This window comes from Priapulus caudatus, unplaced genomic scaffold (assembly GCF_000485595.1).
Source record: "Priapulus caudatus unplaced genomic scaffold, Priapulus_caudatus-5.0.1 Scaffold910, whole genome shotgun sequence".
Lineage (NCBI taxonomy): Eukaryota > Metazoa > Priapulida > Priapulimorpha > Priapulimorphida > Priapulidae > Priapulus > Priapulus caudatus.
Window position 1 is genome coordinate 33,616 of NW_014577971.1, and position 16,987 is coordinate 50,602.

The window sequence follows — 16,987 nt, forward strand, 5'->3', positions numbered from 1 at the left end:
TGTGGTGCGGGCAAGACGTGCTTGCGTTGTTTTGTGCCACGTGTTGCATGTGCGCGTGCTTGTGTGTGGGTGTTCAAAGCGCTGCTTCGCTTGTGTTTATGTGGTGCACGTGTGCGTTGGTGTGCATGTGCGCGTGCTTGTGTGTGCGGTGCAAGGTGCATTGCTTGTGTTTGTTGTGCCACGTGTGGCGTGCGGGCATGTATGTGCGTGTGTGTGCGTGCGTGCAAGCGTGCTTTGCTTGGTTGTGTGCACGTTGTCGCGCGGTGCGTGTGCATGGTGGTGTGCGTGCAAGCGTGCTAGCTTGTTGTTTGTCGTGCACGTGTGCGGGTGCGTTCGTGCATGTGTGCGCCGTGCTTGTGTTCGCGTGCTAGCGTGCTTGCTTGGTGTTTGGCACGTGTGGCGATGCGTGTGCATCGTGCGCCGTGCTGTGTGCGTGCCGTGCAAGCCTGCCGTTGCTTGTGTTTGTGTACACGTGATGGTCGTGGCGCGCTTGTGTTGGTGCTTGTGCCTTTGTGTTTTGTTTGTGTGCGTGCGTGTGCATGTGTGCCGTGTGTGTGCCGTTGCGTGGCAGAGTGCTTGCTTGTGTTTGTGTCCACGTGTGGCCATGTGCGCGTGCTTGTGCGCGTGCTTGTGTGTGGCGGCGTAGCGTGCTTGCTTGTGTTATGTGTACACGTGTGCGATGTGTGCAGTGCTTGGTGTGCTTGCTGTGTGTCGCGTGTGGTGTGTCGTGTGCGACGTTGCGGTTGTGGTGCATGCGTGCAAGCGGTGCTGTGGGCGTTGTGTAGGTGGGTCGCACGCCTGTGGGCGTTGCTTGTGTGTAGTGGGGTGGCGGTGCGTGCATGTGCACGTTGGTGTGTGCGTGCAAGCGTGCGTTGCTTGTGTTTGGTGCGTTGCGTGTGCATGTGGCGGTGGTGTGTGCGGCTGCGTGCTAAGCGGGGCATTTGTGTGTTGTGGGTGCACGGTGCGTGCGTTGCATGGCATTGGTGACGTGTGTGGTGTGTGTGCGGTTGAGCAAGCGTGCTTTGCTTTGTTTGTCGTGCACGTGTGCATGCGTGTGCATGTTGCACCGTGTGTGTGCGTCCGAACAAGCGTGCTTGCGTTGTGTTGTGTGCACGTGGCATTGTGCGTGTGTGTGTCGTGCTGCAATGCGTTGCTTTCTTGTGTTTGTGTGCACAAGTGTGCGTGCTGTGTGCTGCCTGGTGCCACGGTGTGTGTGTGTGCGTGCAAGCGTGTCTTGCTGTGTTTGTGTGCACCGTGTTGCGTTGCGTGGCATGTGCCACGTGTCGTGGGTGCGTGGCAAGCTGCTTGCTTGTGTTTTGTGGCACTTGTGCGTGCCTGTGCATCGTGTGGTGTGATGTGGTGGCGCGTGCCAGCGTGCTTTGCTTGTGTTTTGTGCACGTTCTGCGTGCGTTGGCATGTAGTGTGCCTGCAAGCCGTGCTAGCATTGTGTTTTGTGTGGCACGTGTGCGTGCGTTGTGGCATGTCGCCGGTGCCTTGCTTGTGTTTTGGTGTACACGGTGTGCATGTGTGCGCTGCGTGTGTGTGCTATTGCTTGTGTTTTGTGTCTGTGTGCGTGCGTGTGTCCAATGTGTGGCCGTGGGTGGTGTGCGTGCGTGCAAGCGTGCTTGCTTGTGTTGTGTGCACCGTGCTGCATAGCTGCGCCCTGTGTGTGCGTTGCGTGCAGAGCGCGCTCTTGCGTCTTGTGTTGTGTGGCACGTGTGCATCAGCGTGTGCATGTGCGGCGCGTGTAGTGTGGGCGTCCAAGGCGTGCTTGCTTTGTTTGTGATCCACGTGTGCAGTGCGTGTGCATTTGTGGCGTGCGTGTGCTTACGAGCGCGGAGCACGGAGCGCGCCGAGTATGTTAAGGGTGCTACACGTGTCGACGACGTCGGTGACGTTCTTGTACGATTCCGGCGGGCCTCCATCCATGACGAGCTTGGCGAGGCGCTACGCGGAAATGCGAATTGCCCTTTGCCCTCCAGTTTCTTCACAGTACCTCCATGTAATCCAGGTTCCTGCGCGACTTTGCACGCAGTACGCCCGGAAGCCTGGCAACGACACAACACACAGAGCTGGCCGAATCGTGACATCAGAAAGGCGCAACGGGGCAAGCGGGCGAAACAAGACTGCATGCAGTGCCCCTTTGCGTACAACTCAGGATTACCACTGCCGCAAGGCTATGCACTATATTTTAAAGTGGGCAGAGCTCGCGGGGAAATCCAAGCGAATGGAGATTCGTAAACAGCGTACGATTTGAAAGAGGTAAATGGCGAGAAACGGCGGGGGCAAAGGGCTAACTCGGAAGGTTGTGCGTTGTAGGCGGCACCTTCACGTGAGCCGAGGGCAAATCAGCATGAGCTAGTCAGGCAGACGAGTGAATTAGTATTGACCTTAGCAAAATGACGATAATTAAATGATGAGACGTAATCTCATTAGAAGGGCTCATCAGCACGTAGATTGAGGGGATCAGTAATCGGTCAAGTTGAGCAAGAGTCGGCAGCCATATCTAAAATGCAACCGCCACTCTAAATATCATAGCCGCCGCGCCGTGGCTAAAAATTAGCTAAAGAAATGCTAAAAATGCTAAAAACTAGAGACTGTAAAGGCAGCCTCCGCCATGCCTATAAAGTGAAAAAGCTTGGACGAACCACTGAGTGTGAGCGCCGAAGACCACACCACCTGCCCTCACGATGATATATTGCTGCTAGGCCGGTCAAGCAACGGGCTGGTTATACATTTAATCATTGCACTCCCAGACAACCCTCGCACTCCGTGCAACTCCAGTTGCCAAGCCATCGGCCTTTAGAAATGTTCCTATGCAGCGCGACTGGCTATTAGAGTGTGTCACACGCAGGCACGATTCAGGTGGCGTGTGTCCTCAAGGTTAGAGTAGGCAGCTAGTCGCGCCGGGCAGGTTGCTGCGATGTTGTGCGGGGGCCAGGGGGCGCGTTGCTCAGAAACACACGCGTAAGAGAATAGCAGATTGACAGGAAACATCACAGCTATGAGAAAACTCACGATAACAAGGAACTTCATAAATTTGATTGTCAACAAGGTGCTGATTGGATGAGAATCGATCACAAAACTCAAGGTTCAGTACACATTTATTGATAGCACACAGTAATTGATTGCATATCACTGATAGGTAACCACAAATAAATAATGATTTGATGAAAAACGACACTGTCTTGAATTTATTCGCACAACAGAGACATAATTCTGACGCTGTAACGAGCCGCAGAGCTGGGGCAAGAGTCGTGACCTTCGTCAAAATATCTCAAACAAGAAAACATCGCGCCATTTGTAAATGTTTGTTTATGTTTACGATGCAGATAGATAATTAATAGTTTTGACAAGACTATCCACGAAAAACACACATTTTATCCTTAGTATTATAAAATAAATACTCACTATAATTGTACTGTCTTACCCGTAAACGTGTTATATTAAAGTTAGCAAGAAGGTCGGGCTCTGCGTAATGTGAGCAGCGAAAAATAAGGATTTCCCGAGGATCTTTCCGCGTTCTCCGTAACCATACGATAGCTTTCTGGCAACCCGCGTTTACTACATGTTAGAACTAATTTTCTTTTGTGAGAACGGCCCCCAGGTTGATGCAATGTGGTGCTGCGCATTGCAATCGAATCGTGCCGCGGCTTGCGCGAGACTGTCTCTCTATCTCTATCTCTAATCTGTATACCCTAATCCCATATCCTCTCTATCTCTAATTCTATTCTATCCTATCTCAATGCGCTAATATCTGATATCTGCGACCTCACATATCCCTATCTCCTATCTCTATCTTTGATATGCTACTCGCCACCTCACGGCTCCGTGACAGGTCGGCCGAACGTCTCCTTCAATCCGCGTCTGTGCCGGGTTGAGCAGTAGCTGCATGTACGCAGTCGTTCCCCAATGAAGCACCGGCTGGCCTGTTCAGCTGAAAACACACACTTGTAGATTATACAATACACATGCATGCACATCAGTACAGCACAGCACGCACGCACGCGACGCACAAGGCACGCACGCAGCCGCACCCACGCACGCCACACATCGACACACAACATACTAATTTTATATATATATGTGTAAAGAAGAAAGCCTAACAGCCTCTAACGGGGGCAAACTTTACTTTGAGTTTCTCCCCACGTAGATTAGTTTGCTGGTTGAGCATGTTGTTATGCCATTGTATAGATTATATAAAGCTGTTTTGTTAAAGGCGCAGAGTTTACTCTAGGCTATTTAGGCGTTATTTTCAGCTAATTTAGGTTATATAATTACGGCTACATAAAAGGTTTCATGGTTCAATCAACCGATAGTAGATATTTTTTTTTAAATGTTTTACAAAGCTAACGGACTACAGTTTGCATCTGAGCGAACGGCGACGCGTCCGAGGCGCCAGTCAAAAGCGCAACGATTGATACACGTTGCGTAAAACCAACTCTATTCCAGCAAGGGCTAAGACGAGGGTGTTTCTTATTGCTTTCATTTAAAAGCAAAAGGATATGCTATATATCTTATACAACGATGCATGATAGTTTCAAGTATTAATATGGATAAATTGCCTCCCTTAAAATGAATATCGTTCGGTTAAATAGCATTTAGGTATAAATATAATTGCACTTTTGTGATTAGCCCTCGGTCTGTAACGTGCAAAATAAATTGTCAAATACGCAACTTTTTCGGGGTGGCAGCACGGTCGCGGGTGTCATGGCGCCGTTCAAATTTAGTAGCGTTGATGTGTAATTAATTATAACAATTAAATTATGTATCTGGTAACAAATACGTGTGGGTATAGACGATTTGTTATACAGTAAGTACAGTTGTATGCAGTAAAATCCTAGAGGCTACTGTCCCTTTAAGAAGATGCTACACAAAGTTAGCAGTGAACATATTTTTATATATACATATATATCAGGAGTTAATAATAACAAAACATAAATTTGTCATTATTAACTCCTGATATATATATTTATATATATATATGTACTGCCAGGTGCATGCTGTACTGCTGTTCTCTACCATAGCAGTAGTATGTAGCTTAAAAGCACCGCAGACACGTACGAATGCATGACGCACGCACGCACGCACGCACGCACACACACACATACGCACACACACACACACACACACAAGCTTAAAAGCACTGCACACACGTACGCACGCACGCACGCACACACATTGATATAAGAATAATACCTTGTATGCTGTACATTTATATTGTACTGTAGGCTATACGTATTTCCGTTCATAGATACTATCAATTGATCCCTCCTGGCTGTTCACCCCGCTATGCTGAACACTTTCATACGCAGTTTTGTCACCAAGCTACATTACATTGCGGCAGGTATATTACACATGATCCTTTTCTGATTGCTTTTCGAAATCATTCTGTGTTTTTCTTCCGCACAAATGTCCAAATGTATACGATGATAGCGACCTTTCCTTTTCTACTTTTTCTTTTCCTCCTCCCCACTCTCATCTCTTTCAATCTCCTTCTCTTATTCTCTCTCATTCTCCCCTTTTCGTCTCTCTCCCTTTCTCCATTCATACAGTCTCTTACTGCGTTCACAACAACGCCAACAGTGACAATAAAAATGAATTCACCCATAAAATCCTGAATACATTATTCTCTATATCAGATTATAGTATGCATTAAATTCACACCGAATCTATTAATAGAACCTAGAAATTACTTTCATATGATTTAGAGAAATTTCAGATTCTTTGAAGATGCCCCGGCTCTTAATATGCATCAATTAATGAATAATTAAACTAACAAATTATAATTATATTCATAAATATTAGACTTTATCTGCCGATCAAAGATAATTAGGACGATGGGGAATCTAGAATTTTATAACCATTACCCAGTAATTTAAGCTTTTAATTCACTTGACTACGAGTCGCATGATCATAACCCTGTAATTAAATCCATTGTTACCCACGACTAGCACAGATGATAATTTTACATGCAATCATGTTGTTAAACGTTTGGAATCTGACCGTAATTATGATGAGCACTGACGCGTTACGACATGCAGCAGTTCCGCTATATTCAGCCGATCACAAACTTTACTACCTCAGCCGTTATCCGACGGCGATTGAAAGGGATAATGGGATTATGAGGGGGTGGTGGGATGAGGGGATGAGGGGGTGAGGAGATGAGGGTATGAGGGGGTGAGGGGTGAGGGGATGGTTGGGGTGGGATTATGAGGGGGTGGTGGGATGAGGGGATGAGGGGGTGAGGAGATGAGGGTAATAGTGGATGGTTGGGGTTAGGGGATGAGAGGGTGGTGGGATGAGGGGGTGAGGGGATGGTTGGGGTGAGGGGATGAGGGGGTGAAGGGAGTGAGGGTGTGAGGGGGTGAGGGGGTGAGGGCATGAGGTAGTGGTGGTGGTGGTGGATGTCAGTGGGATGGAGGGATGGGGGTGAGGTGGTGGTGAAGGTGAGTGGAATGGAGGGATGGGGTGAGGTGGTGGTGGAGGTGATTCGGACAGAGGGATGTGGGTGAGGTGGTGGTGGTGGGGGTGATTCGGACGGAGGGATGGAGGTGAGGTGGTGGCGACGGGCTCAGGAAGAATGGGTGCTTGGATAACAAGATAATAGGAATAAGAGGAGGAGAGCGAGACAGGAAACGCACCTGATAGTCGACCGGGATAAGAGGATGATGCGGCGGAAACGCTCGCGTCGCTCCTTTCCTGTGAACAAGCAGAGTCTTCTGGTGGCCATCAACCATGTGCTCCTCGACCTTGGCAATGTTGTGCGACACGTCGTAGATGATGTGCATGTCAAGGTCATCAGGGGTCGTCGTAAACAGCTTCGCGAAGGCCTGCGAAGAAAAAGCATCATGTGACTACAGCGTAGAGAACCACCGTTAGTCAGGTACCGTTGCGGGTCGGCAATAAATATCATCTAGCGACAGCATACCACTGACTGGTACCATCATAGGTCGGCAATAAATATCATCTAGCGAGAGCATACCACTTGTCTGGTACCATCATAGGTCGGCAATAAATATCATCTAGCGAGAGCATACCACTTGTCTGGTACCATCAGCCAGATCAGCCATAAATATCATCCTACCTGAGCATATACCCCAACACGCTTATTCTCACCTTCAATTAAACCTCATAGTCACCAATTTTAGCACCATCAAGTATTAATTTGTGTGTTAATTGACAACAATAAAATGTAGAAAAACAATTAGTGTTTCTGTACTTCAGCTTATATACCTCTTCTATAGACCTAATTGCCGTGGAGAAAACAGATGACGCATATCTGCACAAATACTGTGGAATAGGTTAGACGAGACTAGAAATTACCGAAATCGTCTAGATTTTTGCGAATTTAACCAAACTAAAAACATTTATCAAGTGATAGTGAGGATATATTTTATACCTATTGTTCTACTTTTAATTCAATTTTTTTTTTTACAATTCACCATGAAAAATATCGTGACGTATCAATTAACGTGACTCTTACAATCTAGTTATCAAACCTAAACCACACCAATTACCTCATTGTGTCATATCGTTACTCTTTCAACCGAACCCTCGTATTCTTAAATGCTTCGGCGCACATCATGTTATACTACCTCTCTCCACCGTGTCTCCCTGACCGCTGTCTCTCTCCTCATCAACTGCGCCTTCCGCCGCAACCGGCCCATCCTCTACCCACTGCCCCCCATCTGCAGCATCTGCACCCTCTACCTACTGCCGCCCGCCATCACCGGGCATCTGCACCTCTGCACTGCCCCTCCCATCACCGCATGCTCACCTCTACCGACCGCCCCCGCATCGCCGCAGGCTGCGCACCTCTACCACTTGCACGGCCGCCATCGCCGCAGCTTGCACCCTCATTCCACGTGCCCCCCCAATCGCCTTCGCGACCGCCACCTCTACCACCCCCGTGCCCCCCATCGCCGCATGCTGCACCTCTACCACTGCCCCCCATCGCCGCATGCTGCATGTCTACCACTGCCCCCCATCGCCGCATGCTGCAGTCCGCATCATTCACTCGCTCTCCGCAGCCATAACAATAATCACCCTGGCATACTCAAGCGTCGACATCGAGGTCATTGGCAGGGTACATGTGAAAACGGGAGAAAGAGATGTAGAGAGATATAGAGAGAAGGGGAGGGATGGACAGCAAGAGGGAAGGCGAGTGTGTGGGTGGGAGAGCGAGAGAGAGGGAGAGAGAAGGAGATAGAGAGGGAGAGAGGAGAGACATAGAGAGACAGAGTTGCCGTGATTACTGACACGCAGCGAACTAATGCAGAGGATGAGGAAGCGGTGCGAAGTCAGGGATGCTAGCGCAGCCTCTGCCGAGTGATTACCTACAGACGTCATATGCTGCGAGTGCAGCACAGCGGGGCGACCACCTCGCTCGTTAAACCACCTCGCTCGTTAAGCATCACCGCTCACGCGCAATACAAGTAACGCGAGCGCGAGTCCGGAGTCAAATACTCCTTGATTTACTGTCCGACTCCCTGATTTGACATATGCAGGAGTCCGTGTAACTCCCTGAAAATTCTGCTATACTAACTAGTTCGTTCCAAAGCACGGCTTCGCGGAATTACCGTATTTTTCCAGCAAATGTCCAAAGAAAATTTGGCAGACGTGCACCGCACGAACCTTCAAGATACGCGCATGCATTATTGTTGTTATGCTTTAGTTTTGAACTTCAGACTGCGAACTCCCTCATTTTGCGACGGACTCTTTTTGAAGGCAGGGAGTCCGTTCAAATGTTCATTTCTAGCCCTCCACGTAGTGTGATGCGATGTGTCACGCATGGTCAGGCCGTCGTTAGCCTTTGTTAGCACTCCCCGAGCGATGCTGCCGCAAGTAGATTTATTGCGGGGAATGAATGCAGGGGACGAGAGAAAGCGACGGGCTTGGAATCAATAATCATAGTATTCTCGCGCTGATAGCTAACCGAGCTGCGTGTGCAGGCACGGTCACCACGACCACGCCCACACACTCGCACGTTCTCACCTCGCCTGCCTAATCCACCTGTTCTCTCACTTAGCACAAGACAAGAAGTTATGTTACTCCACAGAGTAGATATCTAATCTAATCCGTGTATTAATTCTAATCACGGATTCGCTAACAGTTACCTGGCGTGTGAGGAAGGTCATACTGCTGCGGTTGACCCAGGCAAAATTAGCGGCGGCTGCCATTGACTTCAGATAGTTCTGGCCCTCCTTAGAGGCAATGCGCGCACACGCCAGCTGCCGGTCATTGACCTGTATCTTATCCCTCTTCATGGCTCTCTCCATAGCAACCAGGGCATCTGTAAGTACACAACAACGCAATGACAGTGACAATGACAATGAAAATTACAATGACACATGGGCAACATGACGTGCAATAAAAGAGTGAAGGGAAAGAAAAGAGAAGGTTAGGGAAGAGAGGGAGAGGAAAGAGCAGAAAGGAGAGGGGAGAATCGGGAGATGGGAAGTCATGAGATGGGGGGAGAGGGAAGAAGACCAGGGTGTAAGAATGAAGTACATAGGGAGACTGGAAAGGAGCTGGGGGGCTGTAGGAAAATGGTAGCACCAGCTCTTACATAAAGGGGAGTGGAGATAGGGACAGTGGTAAGTCAGGGGCGAGAGAAAAAGATAAGAGTGGAAGTAATGGGGAGACAGAGATATAGGAGAGATAACGAGAAAGGAGGGGGGGGTGACGTATGGGGACCAAATAGAAGTGGCGACAGAAGGGTGGGATGAGAAAAATACGAAGGAAGAAAAATGAAAGGAGGACATATGACATAGGAGAGAGACAAGAGAGGCGAACGAAAGAACCTCTAGAGTCAACTTTTTCTGCTTCCACACGTGGCAAGAAGCCTGGCGTGATCGTTAATGTTCGTGCAGACTATCCGTCGCCTGCGTGTCTACTAAAGCGTTAAGGCATATCAGTTATCACGGGCCACTGCCCAATGCTGCGATCACACGGTATAAGCAACGACGTCACGCACGCACGCGCGAGCATGTTGACGCCTCAACGAGTCATCCACGGGAGAGAGACAAATGGATATATATATATATATATATATATATATATATATATATATATATATCAATCAGTCTATGCGTAATCATATATATACGTTGCCTGGATTGCTTTTGCGACCATAATAGCATATGTTCACGCTACGGAAGGAAGAAGAGAATAAGAAATGCTACTTGAATAATGAGTTTAAAAAAAGACAACATAATAAGCATAGCGTGAAAGACTTCGGCAATGAAAACAGGAATTGCATAGCTACGGTATGTTTACTGAAGAGAAATGTGTCGAATGCAAAAATAAACATACCCATAGAGAACGTTTCGCAACACACGCACACGCACACACACACGCACACACCACATACGCACACACACACCACACACGCACACGCACACGCACAAACGCAGACTCACACGCACACGCACGCACATGCAGGAACGCACACATGTATTCATGCGCACATGCACGCACCCACAAACCCGACGCATACACGCGCACACACGCACACACACGCACACACACACGCCCACACACACACACACACACACACGCGCGCGCGCACACACACGCGCACACACACCCACACGCACACGCACACGCATACGCATACACGCAGACTCACACGCACACGCACACGCACGCACATGCAGAAACGCACACATGTATGCGCACATGCACGCACCCACAAACACGACGCATGCACGCACACACACGCACACACACACACACACACGCACGCACGCACGCGCACGCGCACGCACACGCACACACGCAGACTCACACGCACACGCACGCACATGCACGCACCCACAAACACGACGCATACACGCACACATACGCACACACACGCCCACACGCACACGCACACGCACACGCACACACGCAGACTCACATGCACACCCACGCACATGCAGGAACGCACACATGTATGCGCACATGCACGCACCCACAAACACGACGCATACACGCACACACACGCACACACACACACACGCACACGCACGCACACGCACACCACACACGCACACGCACACGCGCACGCGCACGCACACACACGCACACGCACTCGCACACGCACACGCACACGCACACACACGGTGAACCATTTTAGAAGCAAGCTGCCGAGTGCAGTGATGCATTTTCGTCTCGGCAGTCCGGGTGGTGGGGACGTCTGGACGCTCTGACATGCCTTTGATGATGTGTGATTGTTAGACACGTCACAGCTTTCAACGTCACCTCAGTTTGAGGTTAGAAAATTTTGTCAAAATTTTTTTAGGGAACTTTGATCACTATTTTCGAATTTGACATTTTAATTAATTAGGTGCACCAGGTGGTTTAGCATGTTTATCAGTATACTACAGAGGAAAACCTCAGTCATTCCCCATATCCTCTAGAGATATCTCTATCTAGAGAGAGATCTATCATTCTCTGTCAGTCTATGCATAATCAGTATAATAAACAACTGAATCCTTGTAAATCCAACATTTATATTAGCCACCTGCTCTCATTCCAATGAGTCGGAAATCTTTATCCTTTCAATAAAAAAACATATTCACTCATTTCTGTTTTGCGTACCTGTTTGGGGGACTACATTTCCTTCAAGGCTTGCTTTCATTAATAAAATAGCAAACTTGATGACCTTGATGATCGTGATGAGGGTCATTAAGTAGCTTCTCTTAATAAACACACGCACTTATATTCTAAACCCTCATCGACGTTAGACATTTCACAGGGTCGATGCAGGGGACTGCCAAAAAATCGAGGAAATTCGCAGAGCCACCGAAAACACGCGGAAACACGCCGCGTGTTTTCATTTCGCGAAAATCACTTTCGTCAGTAGTCATCGTAGAGTTCATCGCAGTCGGGAAATCATTTCGCGCAACATTCAAGTCATCGAATCGCACGTCACCTGTCGCCACCTGGTGGCCGAATCCGCGGCTGCCGCTGTGGATCATCACGCAGACCTGGCCGGGAAACTCGATGCCCATCTTGCGCGCAGCATCCTTGTTGTAGATCTCGTCGACGACCTGCACCTCGGCGTAGTGGTTGCCCGCGCCCAGCGTTCCCAGCTTCACATCGTCACGGCAACGGGAAGCACCGTGTTAACATCATCGTAGATCGCAGCGGGGATTGTGATGCGATGGGAAAGAGATAGATCATAAGGGAGAAAAAAAGAGAAAGACACGCACAGAGGGAGGGAGAGATAAAGAGAAAGAGATGGAAAGAAAGAAAAAGGGACAGAGAAAGAGAGGAATATCAAGAAGAAAAGAATGTAAAAGAAAACGAGAGAGAGAGACAGAGAAAGAGCGAGAGAGAGAAAGAGAGATAGGGGGCAGGGAGAGAGTGAGAAAGAAAGAGAGATAACAGAGAGAGAAGGGGATAGGAAGAGAAGGTTAGAAAAAGAGAGACAGACAGAAAGAGAGAGAGAGAGAGAAATATAGATAGAGAAAGAGGTGGGTGAGTGTGTAAACTGAGAGACAGAATAATATTTTAGTAAATGCAACTTATTATCGGTCGCGAGGCTGTTATAAACTAATCTACAAGCAGGACTCTCCAACATATGTAAAATTAATCAACCGCTGTGATATGGGGAAGTACCAATGAAAGACAATAAACACAATTCTAACACATTTTACAGTCAGCCACAAGCAAGCAATCACGCACGCGCACAATTATGCACGCACACACATCACGCCACATGCACCAGATATATGACATATCACTACTAACATATAAATCTTGTGTTAGAAAGCGTGAATTAGCAAAACGCAGCGATTGATTTAGTAGTCTATAGCGACAAACTATTCACGAATCACACTATCTGTGAGCTATACTGTCAGTGCTCGTAACTTCTACACTTCAAATAAATCTAAACAAAGCACCGAAAACGACACGCTCTGCGCAAAACATCTCCGGAGACGGATCGAGGCAACATCTGCGCAAAAACTGCGCGGTCGTGCGCACGCTGCTAACAACATGTTATGGAAGCCCTGAAACGACATACGACTTTTTGAGTTTCAGTTTTCGAGTTTCTGAATTTCGTATCGTATATAGTACTAGCGGGATACCCGGCGTTGCCCGGGGAAATCAGTGGCATTACTCAGTTGGTGACCGCTTCGTTGAATAGAAAATACCCAACAAAATCTAACTATCTATCTATCCATGCATCCTGGTCCATGCATCCATCCCATTCCATGCCATCCCATCCCATCCCATCGCACCGCATCCCATCCCATCCCATATTCCATCTCATCCCATCTCATGCCATCCCATGCCATCCTATCCCATCTCAAACAGTAAAAAATAATAAGAAATAAAAAGATAAAAGACATTAAATATAAAAAATAAAAAGTAAAAAAATTTAAAATAATACATACTAATAATGTAAAGGAAAAAAATGGAAAAAAGTGGAAAATAAGTTCCCCAGCTGGGACTCAAACCCGGAATCCCGGTGTAGGAGACGGATATTCTAGCGATTAGGCCACTGCACCGTTAAGGGTATACCCATGGATTCACACGTACATGATGTTAATCTGTATGCACCGCCATCTATTGATGAATAGAATTTTTATGAATTTTTAACTTTTAAACTTTTTAAAATTTTTAAAACCTCCCAGACGTGCTGATTCTGAAGTTAGTCGTTTTCCTCTAGGCTGCTGAGTTCTCTAGTTATGCGAGTACGAACTAATTCGGCTGAACAACTTTATATATATAGACTGGAGATAGAGGTCAAGCAAGAGTCACACAGGGAAGAATGTAAACACGTGAGAACATGCATTGAGAAATGTTTTTAAGTCGAAAACAGACACATGGCGCATGCGTTATGACGGAGATTCTAAATTTAAATTAGGCCCTATGCTTTTCCGCTTAATAGAACACACATTTACTCTCACGGTATAGGGGATTCTAAATTTGAATTATGCTATCGCGCTTAAAAAGGCTCACATTTACTCTCATGGTAAGGGATTCTAAATTTACATTGTTCTTTCCCGCTTAAAACAACACACATTTATTCTCACGGTAGGGGACTTTAAATTCAAATTGTATTTTTCTGATAAAAATAACACACATTTAATCTCACGGTAGGCAATTCTAAATTTAAACTGACTTTAATGTCACGGAATAACGCATGCGCAGTGTGTTCATTTTTGGACTTCAAACATTTTTTACGACTCTCTCAACACTTTATATATATTGATGGGAAATTCAGAAACTCGGAAACTCAAAATGTCGCATGTCGTCTCAGGTCTTCCATACTTTGTTGCGTGGGATTGTCATCCCACCTCGCTTGCTACGCGTGGGAACCCGCACAACTGCGCGCGCCTACATCGCATCCACGTTTCGCACACATCTTACGGCAAATACAGCTGCCTACATGTGCCGCGGATTTGTGCGAGCATATTAATGTAATCCGTTCTCTGCTTCCTACGCTCCCCGGAGGGACTATTGTCCTACTCGTTCGATTTTTGTGTTTTCAACATTTTTTCACCTAGTCAGAATGAATATTCGTGACGGAAAATCCACGTGTAATATATAGCTGATGATAACAATTGAGCCTCCGCGTAGCAGCGTGCATTACACGATGACTGTAAGCCCGTGTTTTGTCAGTCGTTGTTTGCTAAACCGTGCACACGTTTAAAATCATCAGTTTACGGTTTCAATCCTCATTACGACAGCAAATATCACTTTCCCGTGCGTTGAAATGTTGGCACATGTGCGGCAAGTTAATCAGCGTGTACGTGTCTGCTTGCATTTTGGATCACATGACAATTAAATTAATTATTTTTTCCACTCCGTCTTTGCACCTTTGTTTGCCGATATCCTATTTAAGCGCTATGGGAGATCAGCAGCTACACTAATTTCTTTTTTCTTTTTTTTTTTTAGATTTTTGCTTATTCCTTCGTACAATGCCACTTGTGTGTTACAAGCGTAACGTGATACACATTGACAAACTCTCGCCACACCATGCCACGAGTGTCACCGTGACGTCACCAGCGTAAAGTGACACAAAAACTCCCTCCATACCATTCTTCGCTGTAGGAAATAGGATGCCACTTAAGTACTCTCTAATAGCCCTATACCAAGTTATATGATATAGGGAGGAGGGAAACCTTATATACGCATGCATGGTGGAGGGAGGAGGGAGGGAGGCCTGTAACAGCATGTATGGTGGAGGGAAGGAGGGAGGGAGGCCTGTAACAGCATGTATGATGGAGGGAGGAGGGAGGGAGGCCTGTAACAGCATGTATGGTGGAGGGAGGAGGGAGGGAGGCCTGTAACAGCATGTATGGTGGAGGGAGGAGGGAGGGAGGCCTGTAACAGCATGTATGGTGGAGGGAGGAAGGAGGGAGGCCTGTAACAGCATGTATGGTGGAGGGAGGAAGGAGGGAGGCCTGTAACATCATGTGTGATGGAGGGAGGAGGGAGGGAGGCCTGTAACAGCATGTATAATGGAGGGAGCAGGGAGATGCTAAAATGCCTTTGATGGAGAGAGGCGTGTGTGGGTATAAAACTAGCGTACCTGGGGCAAGCCACGTTTCTTCGCTTTAGTGCTGACTGTTGACGGATCAGCATTCAGCATCCGGCCGTATTCCTCACAATGTTCTTTGTCTTCCGCCCACGCGTAACCTACGCAGCAACGCAAGGGTGAGAACAAACTCGCAACAACACTACATCACCGTGCAATATACTATTACACGCACTGTTAACTAGAGTTTACCGTACATGTAAGGATCGTTTGTTCGGGATGGGGTCAGTCTGATCTGCGTTATTCGATACTGTACTACGCAAGCGAACGCAAATAATGAGCTACCCCAATCACGTTTCGCTGTGAGCTACCATAGGATAGTTAACAACTAACAACAAGCAGGGATCGGCAGAGTTGCATGCCGCCATATTGGATCCCAATATGGATGCGTACTATAAAAACCTCGCCAGCAGGGTCAACAATTCGTGATCTGCAGCGCCACTGGATCCATGTGATCCGGATCGTATTATCCACCCAAAACAAACATGCCGCCCGAATTCATAGTGATTACACAGAATCATGTGTGTTCATATTGCATATTGCTCAGATGAGAGTGATTCATATATGTATTTGCTTCGAGTACGTCACGGTAAGGTGCTGAGAAGGCAGTGTAACACAAGGTGCAGTGAGGGATGTGTGCGAGCGTCAGTAAGGTTGCCGAGAAGACAGTGTCAAGCAAGGTGTAGTGAGGGATGTCTGTAAGCATCAGTAAGAGAGCGTGGGCGTGAGCATGACGGGGGGCAGCGTGGCGCAGGCACGACGTGGCGACTGTCATGGCAGGGTGCGACGCAGCAAGACGCAGCGTGATGACATAGGGCGCGTTTGTTTGGAACGAATCCGTCTCATCAGGATCACTTGATCCAGATCGCCTCAAACAAATACAAACTCACTTTCAATGGTTCGCGTTTCGCTCTGACCTATCACGGGATGGTTTAAAGCAAAGAACAAGCTGTGATTGGCTGAGGCGCGGGCCGCCATATTGGATCCCCTTCGAATCCACCTCACTAGCAGGGTCAGGTTCGGTGGATCGAGATCCGTGGATCCGACCAAACAAACAGTCAGATCCACGGATCCAGTGGATCGAGATCCGTGGATCCGACCAAACAAATATGCCCCTAGCCTCTCTCGGCGAGCACTCTACGCAGCATTCTCTAGCGAGGGAAGCACGATCGCAATCGAGACAATGAGCAAAGGCGAGCGAGACAGAGCAACAAACGTGATGGCAGAGCGATCGTGCGAGCGTGATGTGACGGTGCAGGCGCCACCTACCCTCTCTCAGCGACGGTGCAGGCGCCACCTACCCTCTCTCAGCGACGGTGCAGGCGCCACCTACCCTCTCTCAGCGACGGTGCAGGCGCCACCTACCCTCTCTCAGCGACGGTGCCAGCGCCACCTACCCTCTCTCAGCGATGGTGCAGGCGCCACCTACCCTCTCTCAGCGACGGTGCA

At 48.0% G+C, this 16,987-nt stretch overlaps 1 protein-coding gene across 2 annotated transcripts in view; it reads right to left on the bottom strand.

The window, feature by feature from the left end:
* LOC106814346 (tRNA-splicing ligase RtcB homolog) overlaps window positions 1-16,987 on the bottom strand; it is a 39,215-nt gene that overhangs the window by 14,650 nt on the left and 7,578 nt on the right. For both annotated transcript variants that reach the window (XM_014818646.1, XM_014818647.1), the window contains exons 6-9: window positions 15,533-15,639; window positions 11,921-12,080; window positions 9,120-9,295; window positions 6,645-6,833 (exon numbers count right to left, since the gene is read on the bottom strand). In XM_014818646.1, coding sequence (XP_014674132.1) covers window positions 6,645-6,833; window positions 9,120-9,295; window positions 11,921-12,080; window positions 15,533-15,639 — 632 coding nt within the window. The remainder of the gene's footprint in view (window positions 1-6,644; window positions 6,834-9,119; window positions 9,296-11,920; window positions 12,081-15,532; window positions 15,640-16,987) is intronic.